The sequence below is a fragment of the Etheostoma cragini genome, chromosome 5, assembly GCF_013103735.1.
Source record: "Etheostoma cragini isolate CJK2018 chromosome 5, CSU_Ecrag_1.0, whole genome shotgun sequence".
Lineage (NCBI taxonomy): Eukaryota > Metazoa > Chordata > Actinopteri > Perciformes > Percidae > Etheostoma > Etheostoma cragini.
The window spans coordinates 19,520,269-19,545,411 of NC_048411.1; the positions used below are offsets into that span (position 1 = coordinate 19,520,269).

Sequence of the window (25,143 nt, forward strand, 5' to 3'; positions counted from 1 at the left end):
CCCCCCCCCCCCCCCCCCAAAAAAAAATGTCATAGTTATTTAATAGAAATGTTTTTAATTGCATGAATTAACCAGTTAAAATACCTTGATGTTGCCCTCAGCTGATCCGCTGATAAAGCAGTCCTCAGTCGGATCGACAGCCAGAGCTTTGACCGGCGAGTCGTGGGCCTGGAAGCTCTGACGCTGGTGCCTGTGGGCGAGCTCCAGGACACTAATCCAGCCCTTCCTCCCACCGGTGATAAGCAGCTGCTGCCTGGAGGCCATCAAGAGCACCGTCGCTCCGGATTCATGGCAGCAGAAAGCTGATGAGAGACAGAAAATGGAAAGATGGGATATCAAGGAGAATAAGATGGATGAATCAGAGGGAATGGGCCCAGAATTTAGAGAAGCATTAGGGATGGAAATAAAAACAAGAGCACAGAGAGGGAAACAATACGGTGCCATTTAACACATATAGAATGTAACATATATGGCTTCAGTCTACAATTATTTTCACTATTAAATTAAATTATGTTCTCAAATGATCAATGAACCATGTGCAGATCATGCCGGGGTCGTTATCCACTCATCATCCCTCGTTTCCTGTCTGCTCTAAACTGCAGACCATCTTACAAAAAGCAAAACTACCACAACAAAAAATAAGTACTTCTTTCTTTCTTTCTTCATCTGCTATTTGATGTACATTTTTTTTACATAAACATGTTACATTAGAGCTATTATGCTTATTTTAATGATGATTTAATATGACATTATTTATTTGAATAATTGATTAACTGTTTGTTCAACAAAATGTCGGAAATAGCAAATCAAATGCCCTTCAGTCCATGCAGATGTCAGTTTAATACTATGGAATACTTAATTAATGAAAGCACATTTTCACATTTAAGAAAAAATAACGATTCAATAATTATCAAAATGTTTGCAGATGGCTCAGCTGATTCATGAAAGAGGCCGTTAGATAGAAACTGATGGTTTTTTTGTGCTAAATCTTACCGTGTACAAGGCTGTTTGCAGGAGTCACCAGAGTGTCCCATAGACACACATTCCTGTGGAATCAAAAATTACCAAATTACTATCCATTCCCACATTTCACTGTTGGTCACAGGACAGTGGAGTTGAATGGAAATGATTCAGCATTTAATTAGCAGTTCATGAAATAGAATTAAAGCGGGAGGAGAATTTTTCAAGATGACTGGAGACAAAATTCTCCTTCAAGGTCTCATACCTGTTGTCTGTTGAAAGACCTGCAGTGGCAATGAGGGAGGAGGAGCCCACAAAGACAAAGTCATTAGCTGTCTTGTTGTGGCACTGCAACGTCTGGCAGAGAGAAACAAAGAAGACGGTTACTAATAGTGACAGTAATATAGGAGCAGGAGAAGAAGAAACAAAAATGAGCATGACAGGAAGAAAGCAGGAGGACACTAAGAACGTCTAGACAGACAAAGTTAAAAACAAACATGTCAGAAAAATAAAAAGGTAGCAAATTGATCAGCTCAGTGAGTTTCTTACTAGGTATGGTTTAGGTGCAGTCCCACTTGTGTTGGTCTGCCAGAGACTCAAACCTCCATCAGCATCGACGATCCCGAACTACACAAAACATTCAGAGAGCGGATGTTAGACTTTGCTGAGACTCCTGTTGTGTTTGCACACCCATTGAGAACCTCCTTTCCCTTCTGGTGTTTCCGATGGTTCTCAAATTGTCTTCCAAAACACGTCAACAATCTCATAAGTTCCAGCACAACTTACATAACTAAAATCGCAATGCTTGTCCTCTCTTTTCAATTTTTTCTTTCAAAGCATATTTCACTTTTTTGGCCAGAACAGGCAGATAAGATGGTACTGGCACAGAAGAGGCACCATCTGAGAAAGTTATTAGCTTGAGGCGAGTGCCTGAGTTCAGAGCAATTGAATCACTCAGCTGGAGAACAAAATGTGCTTAAGCCAAGCTCCCCACTGTGGTTCATGCCTAAATGGTAAAGTGAGAAAATGTAGCTGAATCTGACAGGCTCACATCATAATGGATCATGGTAGTTAAAGGTCCCATGGCATGACAATTTCACTTAATGAGTTTTCTTAACATTATAATATGAGTTCCCCCAGCCTGCCTAGGGTCCCCCAGTGGCTAGAAATGGCAGCCATTATCCTGCTCTGCCTTTAAGAAAATAAATGATCAGATGGGCAGATCTGGAATCTGCTCCTTATGACGTCATAAGGAGAGAGGTTACCTCCCCTCTCTCTTCTTTGCCCGCCCAGAGAATTTGGCCCACCCATGAGAGAGAGACATCATGGCTTTCACATGAGCAAAGTGACAGTTGGTCAAGGCCACACCCCCCTCCGCCACCTTGCCTGTTTAATTATACTGTTCATATTACGAGTGGGTCTTTGTGACCTTGTTTCCCTGGTGGTTGAATCGTATCCTGGTGACTCTGGAGTTGCCTGGACTTCTGAAGCAGATGATCTGCTGGGAGTGGCCCCACTCAAACATCCTGACACTACCATCCTGAGCTCCTGTCAGGTCTGAAAAACAGATAAAGTGCCATTCAGTTCCTTTTCTAGTTAATCTCCATGAGCATTTTGGTCAACATGAGGTTTGGGCATTTCTTTGCTCACAAAATCATCTACTTTATAATTTATGGAGTAAACCGTTTAGAACACCTCACAGTGAATCCCCACTCTGCAGTGGAAGATACAACTAGGGCTCACTCAGTCTTTTCTTAATCAAACTTTGCTAAATATCTATATATGATGAACTTTTGAGGTTAGGTTATCGTCCCACTTTTACACACGAGAAAAATGATATCTTTATGGCACATTTAAGAGGTGGATACTCTTCTACTGAGAGACACATCAAGCGTCGTACTTACAGTAAGGCAGTGTGGGATGGGAGGTCATTCTTCTCACGTTGTTAATATTTCTCTTGATCATCTGGGAGAACGTAAGGAAGAGGAGGAGAAGAAGATAATTAGCAGAAAACAATGCAGAACTTTGTTGGGGAACTATGTGACTGTAAACATTTAAACAATATAACACTATATACTATTTACTTTTTAACACATGTAATAAATTCATTGCTGTTAATGGCTTGTTACTAATAGATTGTCATTCACTTTTATGTAAATATGAAAAAGGCCCTTTTATTTATATAACGAGGTGCAAGACTGAAAGGGCCTCATCTGTATCACCTTAAAAAATGCAACTCTTAATCATTATGCCAAAGTACATATTTACCATAATCCTTTATGGTTGCTCTATCAGAATATAGAATAAATTGTCTTAATATATTATAGCTCAATTACTATTTCCTGACTGGTGGCCCAGAGAAGCAGAAATTAATAGCAATGTCTGGCAAAGATTTTATTTATTATTGTCTGTAAATGTATTCTGCTCCAACCTTGAGCACACGGTCTGACTGGTTAGTAAAATAATTACGATGCAGATTGGCTCTTACTGTCAAGTCTGCATATCAAGAGCAACAAGCGAGCTGGTTATTTCCAACAAAACATGACTCACAACTGAATCAATTTAAAGACACCGCTACCACCAGAATTAAAGTCTATCTCACCCCGCACTGCTAACTAACAAAATTGTTCAGTAAAAGTTTATATATGACGTTTCCATAAAATTTTTTTAAAAAAGTATAAAGGTTTAAGCCTGGTTTCTCCCAAGCTCTAGCAGTCAGCAACATCTTTGTTCCTTTGTAAGTCAATGAGAGAAGCTAATGTTAGCAGCAACTGCTGCTTTTGACAAAATGAGAAAAGATAAATTATTAATTAAAATCATTTGAACAGCTCGCGGGTTTTGCTTTGAGTACAAAAAAGGGCAGATCCAGAGCAACACACAACACCAATCACAATTTTTTTGGTTGCAACTGTGACCACAACTTGAGCTACATGTGCATAACTCTACAGTCTGCACTACCAACCGTCACCTGAGACTTGGCTGCTGAACAGCAATCTTTTTTTTTTATTGCAAGAAACTTAAAATAATTTTTTTTTAAACTAATTAGACTTTACATGTATTTTCATACTGTGCAAAGATTAACGTAGGAAACAAAAACATTAGGGCTGCAAGAAACAGCTATCATTATGTAAATGGCTGTCAGCTTTGTGTATGAAGTGTAAACAATTGGCAGTTAACTGCCAAAAACAATGAAGAAAGCTTGCATGGCCCTGAGACAGATCAGAAAACAAACAAACAAAGCAGGTGTGGGGCCGACGAATTGTTCGGGCAATATAAACACCCACAACTTCGGGTTAAGATCTCACCACAGCTGCACCGCGGCCTGTCTGCACTCCTCCCAGCCACGGCATGTGGATGGGTGTGCCGGGGCTACTGTGAGTGTACGGTGTGGTGCCGTGGAGGGCGGTAAAGTCATCACGTGCATGAACCACCAGGAAGTCATCACTACAAGCACTACAGAGACGGAATGAAAATTAGGTATGTTATGTATTTTCATGACAGTAACTCTCAGTAAATCTTAAATGGAATACTGCAGATGTTTGGGAAAACACCGTAGTTAAAAATAGATTAATATCAATGTCATCACTGTGTGATGGGAAGTAACAAAGTACAAATACTTTGTTACTGTACTCAAGTAGATTTTTCAGATATTTTTACTTTAGTCTTTTTTTTTTTTTTTTTAAATGAATATCGGTACTTTCTACTCCTTAAATACTACAAAATTAACTAGTTACTTTAGTTTTGTACAAAAGGTCATCTATTAGGTGTGATTGTGAGTGCATGTCTGAGAATAGCGAGGACACATGCCTCACACCGTGAGCGGGTGCACGTCACACTGAGAAATAAAGTGAGAGAAAAGATTTGTACTGATGCTTTATTGTATTAAAGCATCAAAAGAGAGAAGTTGTCTCCATCCGTGTTTTAAAAGACACACTTGGGTGAAGTTGGAAACCAGAATCAGCTTTAAATACAGTCCTAATCTAGTCCTCAGAAACAAGTTTCAAATAATTTCACTGGAGTTACCGCGATTATTGTTTGCATCATCAATACCGAATTCAATCTAATTGGATGGGAATATACACAGAATCCCAATTGAATTGATATCTTGCTACTCAGTCATAATCTTATTAACCTGGAGTCCCAGTCTGTCAATAATCACACAGTATATGGGATGTTTTAGGCATAGTGGCAGACATCCATTTAAAATGTAAAAAGCCTTTTTTCCATGTCCACATACATTTCTCAGCTTGCACTCTAGTAACATTTGTGTGGTCCAGGTAGCTTTGCATAAAAAAATGGTTGTCATTTGCAAGGTTACTTTTATACAATCCTGTACTGTAAGAAGTTGAATCCGCACTTCTACTTTTACCAGAGTATTTTTTAACACAAGTATCTGTACTTCGCACACGCTCCTCCCCCTGCCCACTAATGTACTGTATGTGATCATTATCTCCAATATGAAAGGCATTACACACACACACGCACACACACACACACACGTCTCCTACCCTTTGGCTTCTGCATCATCATCATCAATCCATGTCAAGATCTGTGTGGCCAAGATGGATGACACATCCAACTCCTGAATGTCATGGGTGGAGGCCATGACTAAACAGTTACGATTTGCCTGGGAGACAGACAGAGACAGGAAGTGGGGAAATGGAGAGGTGGGTGACAGAAAGGATAAGTGTGGGGAAAATAGGATGAGGCTTAATGTGTGTGCAAAATTGGACAAGAATGTCCACAAGAGTGAGACCAAGACTTTTTTCCAACTCCATTCTGCCTAAGGTCACAAAACCATTCAACTTTTTGTTTTTAATGACGACCTGAGATGCATCTTCCTTTGGTTGCCAGCATCACAGCTTCCCTTAAAATAAAAAGCTACATTCAAGAGTATCACAGTATGAATCTCTTCCTAACAAAGGAATCACGGGCTCGAATCAAAAGGTGCAAGGACATGGTGTAACAGATGTGTCACTGGCCAAAATACTTCGATATTCAATTTGAATTTATATTGTGTGCTCTTAATCTGTTGGTCAAAGTGAAGCTTATGACATGAGTTTATTAAAAAATTCTGTTTCTAAATCCCCCAAAGTTTAAAACTTGAAATTCAGACTATTACAACTTTTGTTTGGCTTGTGGCACATCTGTCTAACCATACTAGAAAGCATTGTAATCATGCACTGGTAGGCTAAAGGTTTTTTTTTTTTTGCAACTAGGGGACACACAACCCTAACATATTATCACCTTATGAAATTAAAATGGAAAACACAGCCAATTTACAAATTAAGCAGTACAGAGCAACTATAACATTTATTTTATTTTCAGGCTTGTGTTTAGTCCAATATTCACTCTCCTTTTAGCTCAGTTTTTTATCTCTTCGAAAAATGTGTCCGTTTAGCTGCTAAATGCTCCACTATGTACAAAGGCTAGTTGCTAACTTTGTCTGTCAGCTGTTTGGTGAAGGGCAGATAGTGTACAGCAGGTTAATATGAGATTGTTTGCTAAAAACAGCTCCTGCTGGAAAAGAGGTTGATGAGTGTGGTGAACTTGAACCAAAACAGTAAAGCTATCCAAAAGACCCAAACAAAGAACTGAAAGATGCTAAAGTGTTCCTTACAGCTCTTCTCTGTGGGATTTTCACAATAATCAACCCCTTCTATAATTGATAGTCCTTTGACCCGCTGTAAGTATTAAAATACTGATAAGAGCAGCTTTAAAATGTTATAAAAGAAAATATCTGAAGTTGAATTTCATAGCTACGTGTGTGCTTCACAATAAATGGTTAATGGATCAACTCCACAGAAGGTTAAATGACGCTAAATAACTTAAATACAGAGATTACCTCACTGGCTTCCACAGTACTTATTACAGTACCAAACAAATTAAATCCCTTACATCATACTGGAGCTGGACATTCAGAGGTTTAAATAAAAAGAGCAGCATTGGCCCGATAAACTGACAAACCAATGAAGTCCATGGTTGGAAACACACTATGCTTTTTTTTTTCCAGATGATTTTGTGTTGTTCAGTGATATCTGTGTAAAAGAGTTACCTTGTTGATGGCAAAGGCTGTGATGATGTCAGATTCCTTGTGGATGATGCGTGCCTTTCCTCCCGGAGAGCCCAGATCCGTCTCAGTCTGCACAGAGGAACAAACACACAAATCACCACCATAGAGATTGAATCATTACAGTTGAAACGTTGGAAAAACAATTTCCTGCAGACAAATAACAACCAATACTTCAGACACAGTACATTTCCCTACATAATAGAGAAGCAATGTCAAATTGTTTGCCGTAGAAGAAAACAGAGCGGATGCTATAAGAGAGCCAAGGCTCACTCTTTGTTTTTATACTGTGTAATTTGTGCACTATGTTTATGTGTTTGTTTGTCTTGCCTTTAGAGGTTAGGACAGGGCATGTTAGGTGCATCAGGCCACCCTGTTAACAACATAACTGGGTTAGTGCCATTAGATAGCATGAGCACAACAACCCTAGAGCAATGAGACTAAGCATGTACCGTAGAGCTCCTAGGGGGGGTTTGCAGCAGCAGAGTAGGCTATACTGTAGCTATGTACATTGTATAAAGATGTAACATTTTTATGTTACTCAAAATGAGAGGCATCCCTTGAGCATGTGATTAAATTAAAGTCTATACTGCATGCATTCAAGTGGAAAAGACAGTGTCTATTTCTGTCAAATGGAATAAAGTAAAACTTGACTTGCAAAAATCTAAAGATGGTGGTTTGCCATTTTCGCCAAGCACATGATGCCTGTGGGGTGCAGATTCACTGCGACAGTGTTGGGGCCATTAATCAGAAGCTATTCAGCTCCATGCTGTAGCTTGTCCTCTGAGACACTGGGTTAATTAACAGAGCCAAATGAAGTTGCTACAGTACAACATGGCAGCTTTCACAGCGAGAGCCAGAAGATTAGAAACCTCTATGATGCATCAGTGTACAGTGCAATTTCAGATTTATGGATTCACATAGATGAGCTAAATGCAAGAATAATATCAAACAGTGACATTCAGAGTACATGGCCCAGAAAATATGCGTACTGTACTTATGCCAAGATCACGTGTTTCAGATGTTTCTTAGATTTTATCTGACAGGCCACATTTGCTATTCTACTGTAGGAGGCAAATAGCAGGCACAAGATGTGCATGTTCTCATATCTTATCAACTGGAGAGGTACCACCCACACTACAGTATGGTGATGTTAAGTAGGAAAACAAAGTACAATATTGGATACTCATGGGTCTTGAAAAATCAGAAGTACTGTTATTATTAATAAAAACATCACATTTTTGTTTAGAGTTACCAGAGAGCGGTATGAATGATTCACCATATAATCATTTTAATTACAGGTTTAGCTTCTTAAATAAAGCAAAGCATGCTTGTAAACTTTGTTTCCAATCATACAGTTTACATTTTTTCTTTCATCAATTGAGACCACATGAATTTGAAAGTATGTTCTGCATTTTGTCTGCATGTCACTACAAAAACAAGAAAATTGCATGTTTTCTTATTAAAATATGAATTATTAATTAGACAAAAATGTTTGTCCCACCTCTAGTGCTGGGTATGTTTGATTTATTTTCAAATATCAGTGCCAGTACCTTGCTTACTGAATATAAACGCACACTTCAAAAAACAACTTTATATACCAGATCGAAGATTAAGTTCACAAGAGTAATGATCTAATCAAATCACTTCATGTCAATATGGATTTTTGTTTTCAGTAATTGGTCCTTCTGACAACTATGTTGGTACTGAGATTTGGTGCCCATCCCAACCGATACCATAAGCCACTTTGAAGAAGTAGTACCTGATAGTTTCCTGTCTCCTCCATCCCTGAACATTTCACATTGTCAGTCTGGTCCTCACCCAACTTTAATGTTTGGGGAAGCAGCACAGGGTAGTCACACACATACACACACACACAAACACACACGCGCACAAAACACATACAGCAGACAACAACAACCAGTGATGAACCATGCAGTCAAACTGAATTATTATGCTGTTAATCAAACAAAGTGCTATAATTGTAATAAAGCATTAACATGCAACTTGAGGCCGTAATAATTCATGAGGTTGGCATGCAAAACAAAAAAAGCACAAATGCGTCAACAGGGATGTAAAAGCAATAAGGATGCCGTTTGCCTGGGGGTGGATAAAGATACGTGGATTTTATCATAATTCGATGGCTATGCTAGCTGTGCAACATAAAGTGAGTTTGTGCAGTGGGTTGGCAGTGTGTGAACATGGTGTACCTCATTTGTGTCCCGTTTCTTGGTAAAGATGTTTCTTATGAAAGTCTCCTGAACTTCTTCCTGCTTGACCAAAAACTGCCACAGACGCTTCTCTGGCAGTGCTGAATGGTGACTAGTCCTGAAAATAACAACTTCCGCATATTAATACTAACACTCATTCAATCAGTTCCATTAGTTCACTGGAGCACAACAACAAAATATTTTAGAAGACATCATTTCTGATTTGTGCCATTTCTAAATACATTTTAGTGGTATGGATGTGTTGTACAGATATATCAGGTGCTGCAGGCTAAACTGCAATTAATTAAACAGCACCATTAATTCATGATGTTTACAAGCTGAAGGCGACATCATAAAAGGATAAAGTTAATTGCCTTATCTAGACAAAAACATGACCTTTTCTAAGGCTCTGAGTGAATACAAAAACGATAAATAAAAAAAATCCTCAAAAACATAAAAAACACCAAGTCTGACAAACTTCAAATCCAATCTAAATAAAAGCAATTCGTTTAGTTTCAATCTTCTCATAATTTTTATTTTTCCTTGTTTTACTGATCCCGAGCTCATGGTGGTACCTGAAAGGGGTGTTGGATGGTTCAAACAGAGCCTTGTGTCTAAGCAGGGCGGGGCCCGGTGCGGCGGTTTCATCCTGGAGGGGGTTGGAGATGTACTTGGAAGGGGGGCCCCCGAAAATCTCCAGCCTTTTCTGCAGCAGCTGCTCCCAACGCTGCAGTGTCTTCAGCACAGCGTGACACAGAGGAGAGCCCACAGGCAGTTCTGTGTTAAGTAGAAGCAAGAAGGCAATTATTAGCTAAGACAGGCACTGTGAAATGGGGCGGCCTTTATATACATGCTGGCAGTTTGTACAGAACAGTGTGTGTGGTGTATTTTAGCGTTTACCTAATAGATCATATCCTGCCATTGGGTAAAAGGACTTGAGGTTGACCAACACCAGTTGAACCATTGCCAGACGCATCAAACACCAACTGAGGGGCAAAGAAGGCCTTTACAAATCACATTACAGTTTTGAACATAAATACTCTAAATGGGTCCAAAGCTCCCTTAAAAAACTGGGGGAATAAAAGTGTGTTCAGACTGAATGACAAAAATGTAGAATTAGTACAACCAAATAAAGAGAAAGTGGAAAGACACAAACAGTAGTAAAGACATGCAGGACAGCACGAATTGAGGTGAAGATGAGTCCCTCTTAGCAGTAATATCCACTTAGTCATGCGTCATTACCTGTATGAATTGTGGTTTGAATGCTCTCTTTGCGGAGAGCTGGGGTCAAACACATCTTCATATTGACAATCATCTTCCTCTTCATCTTGACTGCCCTGGCTCTCCTCTGAGTCATATTCAATTCTGTTTTCTGATGGTGGCAGTGAAGGCTAAAATACACAAGAACACAACAACAATGAATAAGACAGAGGCCCATGCTGTTTAAGCTAAACAAAAAAGATATTGTTGTTGCTTTCATTCATTACCAGTTAGCTTTAGTTCATGTATTATTATATTTTAGCAGGTACACCTAGTGAGATGATCATACATTTCCAGTTTAGTAACAATAACCACAACCATTTGGTCAAAGGTATTAATACTGTTATACATGAACTCTGCATATGTAACATGATCCCAGTGAAAGTCATCAGTCTAGATCACTTTAGAAAAGAATCGCTTATAAAAGGGTCGTGTTTTACTAGATGTGTTTTGGGGTCACTGACTGATATTCTGGATTACCTTGGTGATAAAGTAATCCCAAACGCTGAGCTCTGGAGGGACAAATCGTTCTTTAAAGATGGAGGTGGCTTCATTTTCTACTACGTGGTCATCTTTAGGAATAGAGGGGCACCCCCGCTCTATTCCAGACTCTTCCTTGGATCCACTGCGTGATGACAGAAGCCTGAATCGCCTGGACTTCCTTTCTGAGCCACTTGGTGAGGCTGGGGTGTCGAGAGAAAGTGTTTGTTAAATTGCGGCTTCTATGATTTCAGCAGCCATCACACCCGAATTACCCACTATTGCATTGCCACATCGTATACAGTACATACGACAAGCCTGACATGCTCTTTTTGGTGATGACTATTACATCAGCTTCCTAAAATTAAAACATTAGTTAAAATACTGAAATTTTGACAAATAAACAGGTGTTACAGTAGCATTACATCAGTTTTCTCTTTTTCTACTACGAGAGAGTACCACAGACGGGGTGTGAGAGAAACAGCTCCCACACTAATAGGTTGATGGATTTCACTATGACCTACAGACGGGAAGCCAATTAATCTAGAAGCACTGATTTGATTTAACTACTGGGTCACCTCCAAAAGAAAACCCCCACAGAGAGCCACTCAGGCTGACCCTGACCCTGTCAGAAAGAAAAATAGATCGTCCAAACTAATCCATAATTACCTGGTGGGGGTGTTCTCATTGGGCTGTTTGGTTTCTCTATGACAGGGCTCCGGGCGCCTCCTCCAAATACTGTCACCCAAAGCTTGCTGTTGAGGGGGTGGGCTACTATGCGGAACAGTTCATTGCTAGAGTGAGTGGCCATGCCGTGAACAAACAGACTGAGGAAGACAGCAGTCAGAATCTCACAGAGCAGCACAGTTAAGCCTGGCTGGCTCTCCTCGCCTGCTGAGCTCAACAGGCGAATCAGAGAGGCTATACCTGGAGAGAGGGACGAGAGGGAAGGACAGCGGAAACAGAAAGCAGAATGAATAGTCAATATATGTCAACTAACTGATGAATGCATTAAAAGGTTTAGTTAAAAGGAAAAGGTTGAAAAGATGGATAAACATCCAATCCCAATGCAGTCTAAATTCAAAATACTGGAGAGAGTCATCTCCCCGGCCCCTCCTCCCCAGACAAGAAGTTCACGGAGGTGGCAAGGTTGAGAATGCAGCATCCGCAACAATGTTGCTAGACGTTTGTCTCACATAGCCAGACATCACCCCACAGCACAGCAGAGTAGCTAACGTTAGAAGCTGCTATGGTGACACTCATAAAAGCCTGTGCTCATGTGGAGCTCTGTACCCAACTGAGTACTCTTTTTAATTCAATGTGTGTACACAAGTGTTGAAATGACTTAAAAAGGCCGGTCCCAGCTGTAAATTAGCCTGAAGCTAAATGCTTACCTGTTCAGGAGAAAATTAGCATCACGGCTGTACTAACGTCACAGCTATAGCGAGCTGGTTTTACGTTTTTAGAGGTATATCTGGTAAACCGGCCTGGCTGTCAAAATGGGCAGATGATAACAACACACTGGCCAAAAGACAAACAGAAATTCTGTCAAGGAACGGACATTTCAAAGAAGAAAATACTGGCATTAGCACTAATTTCAGAAAAGACGGTATTTCAACTTATCGTGCTTCCTTAATATCTGATGACATGTTGTGGTAATTTTTTTGATTCAATACAGTAAATATATTACGTATTGCACCTTTAAGTACACTGCGTAGCTGTTTCAGGAAAATGTTGGGTCTATTTTTTTTTCATTTAAACTATATATTCATGACCAGTTTTTAACGATTCACATCCTCAGTAGGAATGAAAGGGCTTGGAGTATTCAGCTCAGAGCTCAAGACAGGGCAGGGAAGTTGGTAGGTACTGAGAAACGGACAAACACATTGTCTTTTACTTATTCACTATTTGAAAAAATATGCTTTGTTTCTTTTCATTTAGGCAAACATGTTTCGTTTGGCTGATTTACCTGGCCACTGTGCAGGAGAAGTGTTGGGCTGAACAGACTCATCCATGCTGACAGTTCTGACTGGCTGCTTCTGAGACAGCAAAACACTCTGATACACGATTCCTGTGAAATGGTTCACATGGCTGTGGGAGACAAAAGAAAGCAACCACAGAGTCAGTACGAGTTGAGGGTACACATTAAACATGAAATGCAGGACTGAAAAGTGAAATTTATAATATTAGGTAAGTGGTGGTGTACATATATATCTTCATGTTTTACCTGAAAGGTTTTAGCTTTGTTCTGAATTCTGGAATGAGGTTTTTTAAGTAAGAGGCACCGCTGCCAAGCTGTGGGCTGCATCTCAGGTTAACTACCTATCTATGCTGTTTAGTTACAGAGAAGAAAAGCTTTGTGATGAAGAAAGCATCGGTGCTTGCGTTCTTATGTCAAGTAGCTTTTCAACCCACGCACACAAAAACCTTGGATTATTGCCGAGGAAGTTTTTACAGAGAATATGTGATGCTCTGTGCGCGAGGGAGTCTCTTTAGTTTTAAACATCCCCTTTCAAGTTTTTGCAAAAAAACTGTCTCTACATCAAAAAGAATCTAAAAGCATGATACAGAAGGAGTGGCAGTCACTGTGGACTTAATTCACTTCTCACAACAAATTGAATCCATTATGTCACACACACAACACTGCAAATGTACAAGTACAGTACACTATATTAAACTGAAGTTAACATGATGACAGACAGAAATGAGCAGAACATATCAAAACACTGTCAGCTTGGCGGCAACATTCAACCCCCGCAACCTAGATCCTGAAATACTTTAAAAAAAAATGTACACACTCTCCTAAACTCACTCTCTCACTTACACTCGTGAGGAAGAAATAGAAGCACAATTTCATCAAACCCGTGTACACCTGGAGCGTTTATATCACACAGGGCCATCGTATATAGATGGCACTGTGTGTATGTGTGTGTTAATCACAGTGTTTGAGGTTTTAAATACCAAGGTCAGAGATGTTGCTCTGAAAAAAAAAAAGACTGTTTTAGTCACGTTTTGACACATTTAGTTGATACAAGCAATTGTATCTCTGGGGTCACAGCACTGTGGCTTTAAAGGTCCCAGTCTGGTCAAGCATAAGTAAAAATGATTCTGTACAATAACAAGCAATCTGGCAGAACAGTCGCAGGAACTCACATGGCAGCACAGCTGTGAGCTAAACACACGCAGTCACACATCCAAAATTGAAATTGTACTGGGTTGTTGTCCAAGTGATTGGGAGTTATGGTACATATACATCTTAAATAAAAAATGTTCCTCCCATCTGTCGAACTCCAAAATCGAATTAAGTATTTACAATGAGAATGAGAAAGAGCAAGCTTTATAAATCATTCTACACAATCGAAACAGACTGTAATAATTTTGTATTGCGAACTTCCAGCACATTTGTTTCTTTCCATGTTTTATATAGCACCAATATAGAGCTTTGTAACAGCAGCCTAAAGCACATGCTAAGATGATTTTCCATAAACACAGTGTGTGTGCATTACCTTCTTGCTTGGTTACCAGTATTCATGTCCCTTCCCCCTTATCTCTTATTCTTCTGCTCCAATAAGTTTAAAAACCTTCAGAGACACGCACGCACGCTCGCACGCACACCCACACACACAAATAAAGCCAGAAGATGCAAATTAACAGTATTTTAAATGCTAATGCTAAAAACAGAAAAACAAAGTTAGATCACTCTTGATAGTTAAATAATCCACTGGCTGCTGGTGCTGTTATTTGGGGTCGTGTTAAGGTGAATGTGGTGAAAAAAAAAAAGAAGAAAAAAAAAGTATGCTGCAATGTAGATACCCTTTTGACTCATGCTGAATAAAAGCTTCTTTTTTTATTGTAAATACTGGGTTTATTGGAAATGCAAAGATGTATTTTCCATAGATGCCCAAATCCTATTAAAGAATGGATGGATTGACAATAGCTCAAGGATTGTAATGTATTAAAGTTGATTGGCTACATTAAGACTGCCTGCAAGAGTGACCAAATTCAGATTTTTTTGCTCTAATGTGATTCAAATCTGTTTATTTTACAATAGCTAGTTTCACACGTCATATCCCTGTTCAGTTTAATGTCATTTGTCACAATCCTGCGCTGGCCGGAATCATTAGCGATGCGATCCCACCACTCTTGGCTCTGCATCCACACACACCTCCGTACAAAAAAGAAGAAGTCATAACTAAATATGTGTCTCTCTTTTTCCCTATCCTCGTCATCATCCCAAATTAATTTGCTTATTTCCACTGTTACGTCAGCTTATAAATAAAACCGTAAATGCTAAGTTCAGTGGCCTCCACGCTTTTAACAGTTGGCAACGTCTTTTTGTTATTGTTCTTTTGAACATGCGGAACACTATGGCACTATGGCTTGCAAGATGAACATTGCCGATGAAGCTGCTGATATGTCAGACGGTCTCTGCAACATGACAGCCTAGGAATTAATATCCTGTAATGGCTGCTTGGGACACTTACCTGTGGGTGTGTCCATCACACAGACACTGATATATACAAGCTGACAGAGAGGCAGCCAACGTGTGCATCACATAGATCTGAAATAAGGGATAAATCAAAAAATGTGTGTTTGAAAGTGCAGGAATACAACTGAAACAGCCCTAAAAGAACACTGATACACAATATAACATACTACTACAAATACTACCTCAATAACACATCTTTTACATATCTGTTAGAGTTTTCACCTGGTTTTAAAATCTGTCCTGAGTGATCTGATCCGATAAGTGGATAGCAATTACTACGTGTGTTCACACCTAGCAACAGAATTTGTCTCTATATGGGTCTTGAGTGAAAGCTTGTGATTGGATCCCACTACTCTACAGGCATTCGAAATATACTATATTTGAATTTTAATACCAGGTGGTACTGCAATTCCTTTCAAATCTACTATAAGCTAATATCACCTGTTAGATCTGCTCGGATTTGGACACTTAAATCAAGGTTCTAAAAACTTCTCAGTTTTTTACAAATGCATACATTTGAATGTGAGTCATTGCACACACCAAGTCCATTTATGCAATCAACAGTACCAAAAGTGGAAATGGATGCATGACACCAGAGACTGCCTTACCTCATTGTTAACAACATCGGGATGTGGAGGAGAGTCAAGTGAATTGATGGTCTGCAAGATGTCATGAGCCATGTTAGTCAGGTAGACAATAGGATTGGCAACCACTGTCTTTACGTTGGCCGTGCAAGCCATCAGAAGAGGAATAGAAGTTGGTTGACATGGCATCACTGCAGACTGGATGGTGTCATCCTGTTGGGAGAAAGAAGAGTAAAACATTAAAACGTGGGTTCAGTCATTACAGTATGTCTGCCGTTACAATGAGCAATCAGTGTCACTACTGCAATCATGTTACATTCATATCCACCAAATTACTTCTGTGTGCAATGTGCATCATATGGATGAGTGCACTGCAAATGGTTAACTGTGAAAAGACTTTCATCAACATCTACAACACAGCCTTGATGATGCATTGCTTGCTGACATATTATAACCAGGTCATCACAAAATGTACTTTGTCAACACATTTAAATAATTTAAGAAAACAATAAACCTGAAAAGTAGCCATTGAAATAAAGTGCTTGATTTGTAATTTAAGACTGCCACGGTGCTAGTGGTGGAGGGACAGTGCATGGTCTGAACGCGAACTACAGCGTCTCCAGCAACACAAAGCTGCCTGTGGACAGCTGCCTGTCAACGGCAGGAAAACAATTATTGGCAAACGCAGCAGCCGCGTATCGGCCGATGCCAATACAATCGGTCTATCACTAGTAAATAAAAAATAGGTACGTGTTTAGTGTTTAATAAGAACACTTCTCATTAGACTTATCACACCTATATCTGTGGACATTCATTGCTTTTTTGAATTGTACCTTTTCATTTTATAGCTCATTGGCACTATTGTTTTTTTACACTTATGCCAACAAAGCATATTGAATTGAACTGAAATATACATAACTACATGACACACTCACACCACAGTACACTTTTAAAAATAGACAAGATATATTCCACTTCCTCATTTTTAAGAGGGTAAATGAAACAGCTCACAAAAGGGACTTGATGCTTTGATCTGTAGAACAAGACCCTTTTGCTGACTCAAAATAAGTCATAGATGATCCCATTCTTAGAGAGAGCATGACTTGTTTTTCCAGTGTGTGAGAATGACATTTAAAGAGCTAAAAAAAAAGGAGAGATAGGCAATAAAAGGGGTACCTGGTTTTGTGTTAGTTTACTAGATCCTTTAACATGACTCTCTGTGTGGAAGAGTACCACAGGCTTATGTTCGTCACGCTTGATGAATCACATTCAGTTGTCACTAACCTACTTAACAAAAGCACTTTGGAGCTTACAAATAGAGACATTTCTTCAAAAACAATAGAGAAATTTGATAATCAGGGGACCAGAGCTAGGACAAAAGAAACCTCTTTCGTTTCAAAATCTCCCAGTGTTTGTCGATAGTGCCAAAAGTGAAAAAAAGTTGTTTCCATGCCGGTTGATTCAGTTGTTTACCTCATAAAATGTACGTCAACCTTTGAATAGTCAGCCTAAGGCAGAACCTCCCCTAGGAGTTTGGAGAGTCAGCCCAACCTGCCAGCCCATTATTGGAGGTGTGCAGACGATCGCCAGTGCAAAATATTTGGGTCTGTGTGTGTGTGTGTGTGTGTCTTGGGAATCTGGTTGCCTTAGGACAATCTTTCAGATGGCTTTGTGTGCGTCTTTTCTTTATAATAAGTTAGATAACACCGCAGCTTTAGTTGCCAGTGGAAATGTTTTTACATGTATATGCAGTTGATGGTTATTTTTCTGTATTTTGTGTTGCAAAATAAATATTTTTGTACACGATAATTTTCTGTTGCTCCTGTTTAAGTAATTAGTAACAACAAAATAACCCATTTAGTTTGTGTTGTGCCCGGAGCCTCTGACAGACAATGTTTGGGAAGGTGTCATCAAATGTACCACTTGTCTATGATAAAATGTCCTGGTTGTAAATATAAAACAAACTTCTGAGTGACTGTTATTTTTCACTATCATTTAAAAATTTCTCAACTCACTGTCATCACAAGTTACCAGAAAAATGCTCACCTTGTTTGATAAGTAACCAACATCCTTTGTATTATTTTGTATAGTAAGAAAAACAGAGGCAAGGCAAAGTGTCTGTGAAGCTGTAACTGGCAAATGTATATTTATCAATCTTTTAAATTGACTTTGATAATAAATAATTTTATTTTGGTTAACATACTGTACATGAAAGAAACACTTATTTCCCACAATTTGCCACTGTAATGCCAATGCTTATTTTTGCCCAGCCTATAATCCCCATAGAATCACCTAGAAATCCAACAAAACTAAATTCTTGAGTACAACCCTTGTAATTGATCATATGGTAAATATGGTTGCACGCTCTACCAGGTGAGCTACCCAGGCGCCCGTTATTTTCCTTTTAATTTAATCAATATGTGGCTTCCAACAGAGTTAATAATCTATTATCACTTCCAAAAATTGGTTTCATATACTCTTTCAATTTCTACTCTATTTAAGTTTTAATATCACTATTGGCTCTGATACCGCCAAATACCATACATTTAGTTTAATTTTCATTTAGAGATTATTTGACTGGTAAACAAATGCAAACATATTTTTGTGTCATTTATTTAGTGATCAATCATATTTCATTCTTTATATGTTAATTTGAAAATCCAAGCAGACTGCAGGACTACCAATCACCAAAACTTTAACCAATGTATCTATCAAAAGTTGGTATTCAAGGGGCTTATAATTAACTGACTAATTGTTTTATCACTTTCACCAGCAACCTTAAACTAGTTAGTACAGTCACTGAAACGTGTGTCTGTCTGTGACTATAAATGTGTATCTGTACATGTTTTCATTACCTGGTGAGACTCTTGAAGCAATAATATGAGCTCCATGCGCACCGAGGCCAGTCCTCCACCGTGGGAGCCATGCAAGCTGCAGTAGCTCAAAAACATCCTCAGTAAGTGCTGGTTGCTCTGCAGCCAGTGTCTCCTACTCCTCTGGCTGTCACCACGAGGACTCCCGGGCTGGAAAACAAATACAGTACATACTTTATTAGTTTTATACACAAATCAATCTACGTCCTTGTAAATAACCAAAGTTATCCAACTGGCTAACGTTTAATCAAAGGCCCCCTAGTGGTATGCTAAAAACAACCATGTTTTCTGTTAACAATAAATACCTAGTTGGTCTTTGAAATTGAACTTGTGCAGAGTGAGTGTACTGCACAAGGGTATGTATGTATAGTTAGATGTTCTGCTAAAGCAGAAATAGAGGAAACTGCCTGCAGCATGTTAGTAAGAGTTCAGATATATATCCAAGGAAAAAGGGTGCAACAATCTTTTCAATTTACAATTTTTCAAGCTATGTCAAGACACGCTATGCTGTTGTGTTGCATGTTTCATCATAAACATCTGACAAATCCAGAAACCGACAGCTATCTACACCCACCTGTTCCTCCTCCACCAACCCAGAAATAGGGGCATCACCCTGGGCAGACAGCTCTGGAAAGAAGGGCTTGTAGCTGCAGCAACGCTGGAGAGCAACCACCTGGGTTAAACAGAATTAAAAAAAGCAATTCTTAAAACCAATTTATCGACAAGGATTTTATCCTGCATGCGTGTGAATGAAATCAAAACTTTTCACCAAATGTCCAAAATGAAAAATGCAACAAAATAAATTAGTAAGAGAAGACCACTGGATTCTTTTTACCAATGTGATGTTTATATGCACTGACAGTGCACACAGAGAGATCAAGTCTTGAAACAGTGAACATGAAGACAGGAGAGATGTGTGGGAGTTATAAAGCAAGTTATAAATGTTTTATCTAGTGAACTTAAGGTTGCAGCCAGACTTATGCTATACACCATACAGATGGCTATTATAATGACATCTAGACTAAAAAAACATTTGGGATTTGACCTTTAAGTCTGTAAAAGTGTTTAAATATGTGTGTGCTATTACCTCTCTTTCCAACCACTGGTAGAGCTGGCAACGTAGCTTCCCTCCATCCAGTTCATACCCCGTCGACAGCGTCCGGAGCTCATTGGTCATAATCTTCAAGCAGGCAGTAAACTTGAGCTGGGCCGCCAAGGTGTCATTAGATGGATCCAGGAAGTCATTGCAGTCTTCTCTTGTCACAGTCTCCATTAATGGTGAGATGGCATCTTGTGTGTCCTGGAACACACTGCTGCTATCTGCACTTCTACCGCTCTTAACATTTTTATTTTCTTCTTCATCCTCATCTTCTTCTTCATTGTCATCATCATCTTTGTCAATATCCCACTTCAGCTCCAGTGACTCGTCTGCACGCACCAATGAAGGCTGGCTCCAGTCAAAACTTAACACTGAATCTGACCGGCTGTTAGATAAGCTGTTTGTGTCTGACTCGTAGCCGTTTAGAGCCGGCTGAGACCAATCCGGCTCCAACGTTTGGCCATTCTTGCTCTCAACACTGAGTTCGGCAGCAGTGCTTGTATCCTCCTGGTGGGGGAGTTTAGAATGCTTGCGGACTTTGGGCATCTTTGAGAGGACTTCAAGTGCTAGCATGGGGCAGCCAGATTGCAGGTGTGCATATGCAGCTGTGAAAAACAGCTTCCTCTCCTCCAGGCTGATGGAGTCAGCCCTGCGACCCTCAGCGGTCAGTCCAACTTTAGCCTTGTCTGAAGAGCCGAAATGGCGGCGAAGGAGGAGTGGGTGGGTACGAAGGTAGGTGTAAAAGTTGAAAACCTCAGGATTACATGCAGACACAGAAGAGGAACCTGTCATAGATATAAAGAGGAAGATGTTGATGTGAGAACCACCACAACAGCTGGGAAGGAGGAAGAAGGCAACCCCACAGCCACGTGGGTTAAATTGGGAGGATACAGTGACTAGGGGAGCAAAGCCTGTGGCGATGTGAGAAAATTTAAACTATTCCTCATAACTATATATTAACTATTGTATACACACAGGACACCAACATGTTTTCTCTCTGTTTAAGTTTTCTCTTTGTTAACTACTGACAACATGCACGTCACATTCTCCATTACATCCATCCACCTACATTCATCACTGATACTGACAATCACACCTCATCATGCTCTTGTTTGCAACATTATTTAATAAATGTCACTTTATTATTGTCACCGTTGCTGTGCATCTCCATACTTTTTTGTGGTCTGTGAGCCGGACGTAACAAGTCGGGGGCTCATTTGGGGGCTTAACATTTTAAAAAACCTCACCAAATTTGAACAAATTTAAAACACTTGAATCGTTTAAGATAGAGTCTTGTGTGAGGTGTGATTGAACTCAGCAGAGAGTTTGTTCTTCATTGGTGATGCTTTGGACCGCCCCCTATGCGCAAGCCATGCCAGCTTCCATAACCGGTGACCCATTTAAGGTATAGTCTTGTGTGAGGTATCAATGAACTCAGCAGAGACTTCCTTTTTCATTGGTGATGGTTTGACCCGCCCCCTATGATTCCGCCACGCCCCCCTTTCACAGATAATGAACTGTATGACGTAGGGTCTTGTGTGAGGTATCATTGAACTCATTAGGGAGTTCCATCTTCATTGGTGACGATTTGCAAGTGTCTGAAAGCCGCACAAATGCACGGTTGCAAGTAGCGGCGTCCACCAGTAACCCAGACACGCGCACATTAGCAAGGGCCCGTCCAACGCTGCTTGCAGCTTTAATTATTTATGAAACACATGTAGCACTGGGACGTAAATCTGGTACTGGTTTGGCTCGTAGGTCAATGTGAGGCTCATATTAAGTTCAGTTCTTCCTCTATTCATAATGCAAGCCTTGTAAATTTAAATCAATGAAATGGTCTTCTGTGACCAGTACACTGCAGTTACTTACTGCAGTTGCAATTTCACATACTAAAGGGCTAAAAATAGTTATAATAGCCATTTTGCAAAAGCAGCGGATTCAACATCACAGTATCAAAGCACAATCTGCAGCACTTACAGTATAGTCTACCCCACTGTTTTTACCTGCAATGCAGCATTTAGCGGGCCTGAAACACGGTATTGAGATATCTTTAAGGCCTCTGGCAGTACACATTATATACAATGTCAGATTCTAGCTAAATGGTGTTTTTTCATTTATAAATACAATGTATTTTGAAACAAAGATTATCAGGGTATTGTAAAAAGTTTGGTGGGAAATACAACCAATCCTATTAAAAAAATATGAGAAAAGTTTAGCAAAGATTATATAAATTATTTTTTATGACGAAACATAATAGGATTTTTTACAAAGTATTGCTATGAATGACCAACACTTAAAATCATTATAAAATCATTATTAAATCAATTATAGCAACCAAAACATGGAGCACATATGAAATTTGTCTAAATAATGCCTTGGTTTTGTTCTCTTGTATACTCTAGTACAACTGATATATGCATAAAAATGTGGGAATGACAACAAAGATGTGCATGGTCATGATCTGAAAACTTGGAAAGTACATAACAATACGGTAGTGGACTTGCGCCTGCGGTAAATTTCAAATTAAAATTCTAAAAATATATGTTTACAGTAGTAAACTGTACTCTTAATTTCACATTTGCATTGAAGTATAGAAAAAAAAAATAAGCAGAGCACTGCAGACTTACCTGCATTGCATTTGCTCTCAGCGGACCCAGAGCTGGTGCTGTTAGCAGGTTGCTCAAGTAGAGTGTCCAAAGCTCTGCTGTAGTCCTCCAGGACCCAGTAAGCCATGCTCCGCAGGAAGGGGTCTTGGTGGGCTTGAATCTGACATATACAGAGAATTACAATGGCTTATTCTGGGTTCTGCAATGTATTAATTAACAAATACTGGAGAGTCAAAACACTGGGTAGTTTGATTAAATAGTAAATATTTCAGGGGTATAAACACTACAGGGTATAAACACTAGCTTGTGAAGGCTGTAAACAAACTCTGCACCTGTTTGTCTTGTCCCAGAACATGTCTCTGAAGGATCTTTTTGTAGGTGGACGACATCTCAAACTCAGACTCATACAATCTAGAGATCACCAAGGCAAGCTGTAGGTCCTGCATTTTCTCTAAACACACCTGGAGGAGGAAATAAAACAAGATATAATAGTCGGTTCTCATTTTAAAATGGTTCTGAGCTATTGGCACAGGCCTGAATGTGGTGCATTAAGACAAGACGCAGACAAATAATGTTGGACATTTTCAATAGTTGCGGCATTCTTGTTTAGTTGTTGAAAAGTTGATTCAAAAGCACTTTTGCGCACCTCTTTTCTGGGGCAGGTGCATCAGTAAAGGCAAAGGTTACCAGCAATATTTGTTAAAGAAAACCTGCACTGTCCATTACGCCTTGCAAATACTTAATTACACTACGTTTCGGTCATAAAGACTTTCCTCAGAAATTCACCTGAGGGCAACAAATGCTTTTCATTGCCTAGAGCACCTTGAAATAGGTCATGTTACTGTATTGTGTGAACAGCTATCTTTAGTTAATTGCATATGGTGTTTTCTTTTGCGGGGTGCAAATGTTCCTTTCAAACAAGTTTCTTCCCGAGACTATTTTGCAGGTGCAGCGTTGCTGTGTCTGGAGCTTAGCACCGCCAAAGATGATTGTGATTGGTTAAAAGAAATGCAAACAACCCAGAGCATTTTTTTCTCCTATCCTGGAATGAATCAGTGGTAGAGCCTGACCTTACTTCGCAGCTCTGTGGAAATTGGTCTGGCAATGCAAGACAAATGGAAAGTGAGCTGAAGATCTGAGGTGCATTTCAATGAGATTACCTTCCAGCTAGAGAGACTAAACAAAGTCAATGATAGCCCTTTGCCGGGGTGACACTCATTTCCTTAAAATGCTTAAAGATGAAATAATGATGCTCATTGCTTCAGGGACTTTCTAAAAAAGAAATAACCTTGATGAATAAAGTTAAGCAAACAAGATGACCAGAAGCAGCCCTCTTGATATGTGAGCAAAAAGATAGAGAGTGTGTTTTTGTGGCTTAACCTACCTAACCCTAAGAAATGCCAGAAATACTAATGCCAGTATGAACATTTTTTAAACAGCAACAGCCATTCCAACAATCACGCATAAAATAGGCACTGCTCCTAACTATTAATTGTTAAAAAAATGCGTCCAATACTACAGACTTTTTATTAAAAAAACGGTTTAGCAGGCTGACAAGCGACCCTTGCAGTTGAAGGAACAAGTGCTTCTTGCAAACAGTGTGTCATGTCTATTTTCCACTTGCCTCCACAGCGTCCTTGAGGGAGCCGGCTAGAAGGAAAAAGGCTGCAGAATGCTGGAACCGCTGCTTTCCCAACAGAGAAAACGCATTTTTCAGTGCTGCTTTCCTCCAACGGTCCTCATTGAAGTTGTTGCGGAAAAACTCTGTCATTTTAGCATTGTTCTGAGACCTGGAGAGAAATACGTTACGGATTTAAAACAATACTTGTGTCATAGATCTTCAGTAATCTGACTGTAATCAATATAGTAATAGTAATCCTATTTTGTTTTAGGGTAGGGAGCACATATTGTGATGACTGCAAATTTATTTTAATATCTAAAATTATGTCAGTCTTGCTTACCTGTACAATCCCCAGACCACTGCTTTCTTTTTCAGTGCAAGATAAAATATGGCTGCATCCAGAGGATCATTGTTTCTCTGTAAAGAAGTCTTGGCAACCTGGCAGAGAAAAAGAACAAAACGTATAGACCTTTTATGTCATCATAGCATCTTTAAAATGATTTTGGGCAGTTGTGTTGTGAGAGAAAAAAAGAGACAAACTTGATGTGTTGCTTATTATTTTTGGTAAGTATTGAGCACACGATTAATTATCACGATTTGTTGATTTTAACCAAAACAAATTTTATAGTCACATAGGCTATTTATAACTGTTTTCACATCAATATTGTGCTACATTCCTCTTATGCTGAAGTTGTACATACATACATACAGCTGCAACACATGTAAATACAAATGATCTGATATAAATCTAATATAAATATAGCCTAGGATATATTAAAAACAAAATGTATCACTGTGAAAGCTTCATTTGTTTTCAACAATAACTGATTAAAAGAGCTAAGGAGAGAGGGGGAGTGCGATGGACGTACTCAGAGTGATGGCTGACTCATT

General features: G+C 39.4%; 1 protein-coding gene across 7 annotated transcripts in view; it reads right to left on the bottom strand.

Annotated features, from left to right (window-relative positions):
* Nucleotides 1-25,143, bottom strand: part of LOC117944331 (dmX-like protein 1) — a 56,771-nt gene that overhangs the window by 5,240 nt on the left and 26,388 nt on the right. For 5 of the 7 annotated variants that reach the window (XM_034870999.1, XM_034871001.1, XM_034871000.1 and 2 more), the window contains 26 exons: nucleotides 24,593-24,690; nucleotides 24,256-24,421; nucleotides 22,964-23,092; nucleotides 22,653-22,791; nucleotides 20,014-20,810; nucleotides 19,501-19,599; nucleotides 18,909-19,076; nucleotides 16,078-16,266; nucleotides 15,465-15,541; nucleotides 12,950-13,071; nucleotides 11,650-11,907; nucleotides 10,981-11,183; nucleotides 10,483-10,631; nucleotides 10,141-10,226; nucleotides 9,816-10,017; nucleotides 9,241-9,358; nucleotides 8,793-8,855; nucleotides 7,016-7,102; nucleotides 5,469-5,587; nucleotides 4,266-4,413; nucleotides 2,865-2,925; nucleotides 2,390-2,517; nucleotides 1,510-1,587; nucleotides 1,226-1,317; nucleotides 994-1,046; nucleotides 85-302 (listed from right to left, as the gene is read on the bottom strand). In XM_034870999.1, coding sequence (XP_034726890.1) covers nucleotides 85-302; nucleotides 994-1,046; nucleotides 1,226-1,317; nucleotides 1,510-1,587; nucleotides 2,390-2,517; nucleotides 2,865-2,925; nucleotides 4,266-4,413; nucleotides 5,469-5,587; nucleotides 7,016-7,102; nucleotides 8,793-8,855; nucleotides 9,241-9,358; nucleotides 9,816-10,017; nucleotides 10,141-10,226; nucleotides 10,483-10,631; nucleotides 10,981-11,183; nucleotides 11,650-11,907; nucleotides 12,950-13,071; nucleotides 15,465-15,541; nucleotides 16,078-16,266; nucleotides 18,909-19,076; nucleotides 19,501-19,599; nucleotides 20,014-20,810; nucleotides 22,653-22,791; nucleotides 22,964-23,092; nucleotides 24,256-24,421; nucleotides 24,593-24,690 — 4,047 coding nt within the window. Of the gene's footprint in view, nucleotides 1-84; nucleotides 303-993; nucleotides 1,047-1,225; nucleotides 1,318-1,509; nucleotides 1,588-2,389; nucleotides 2,518-2,864; nucleotides 2,926-4,244; nucleotides 4,414-5,468; nucleotides 5,588-7,015; nucleotides 7,103-8,792; nucleotides 8,856-9,240; nucleotides 9,359-9,815; nucleotides 10,018-10,140; nucleotides 10,227-10,482; nucleotides 10,632-10,980; nucleotides 11,184-11,649; nucleotides 11,908-12,949; nucleotides 13,072-15,464; nucleotides 15,542-16,077; nucleotides 16,267-18,908; nucleotides 19,077-19,500; nucleotides 19,600-20,013; nucleotides 20,811-22,652; nucleotides 22,792-22,963; nucleotides 23,093-24,255; nucleotides 24,422-24,592; nucleotides 24,691-25,143 lie in introns of those variants that run through there. The other 2 variants (XM_034871004.1, XR_004656550.1) reach the window with 2 other exon arrangements.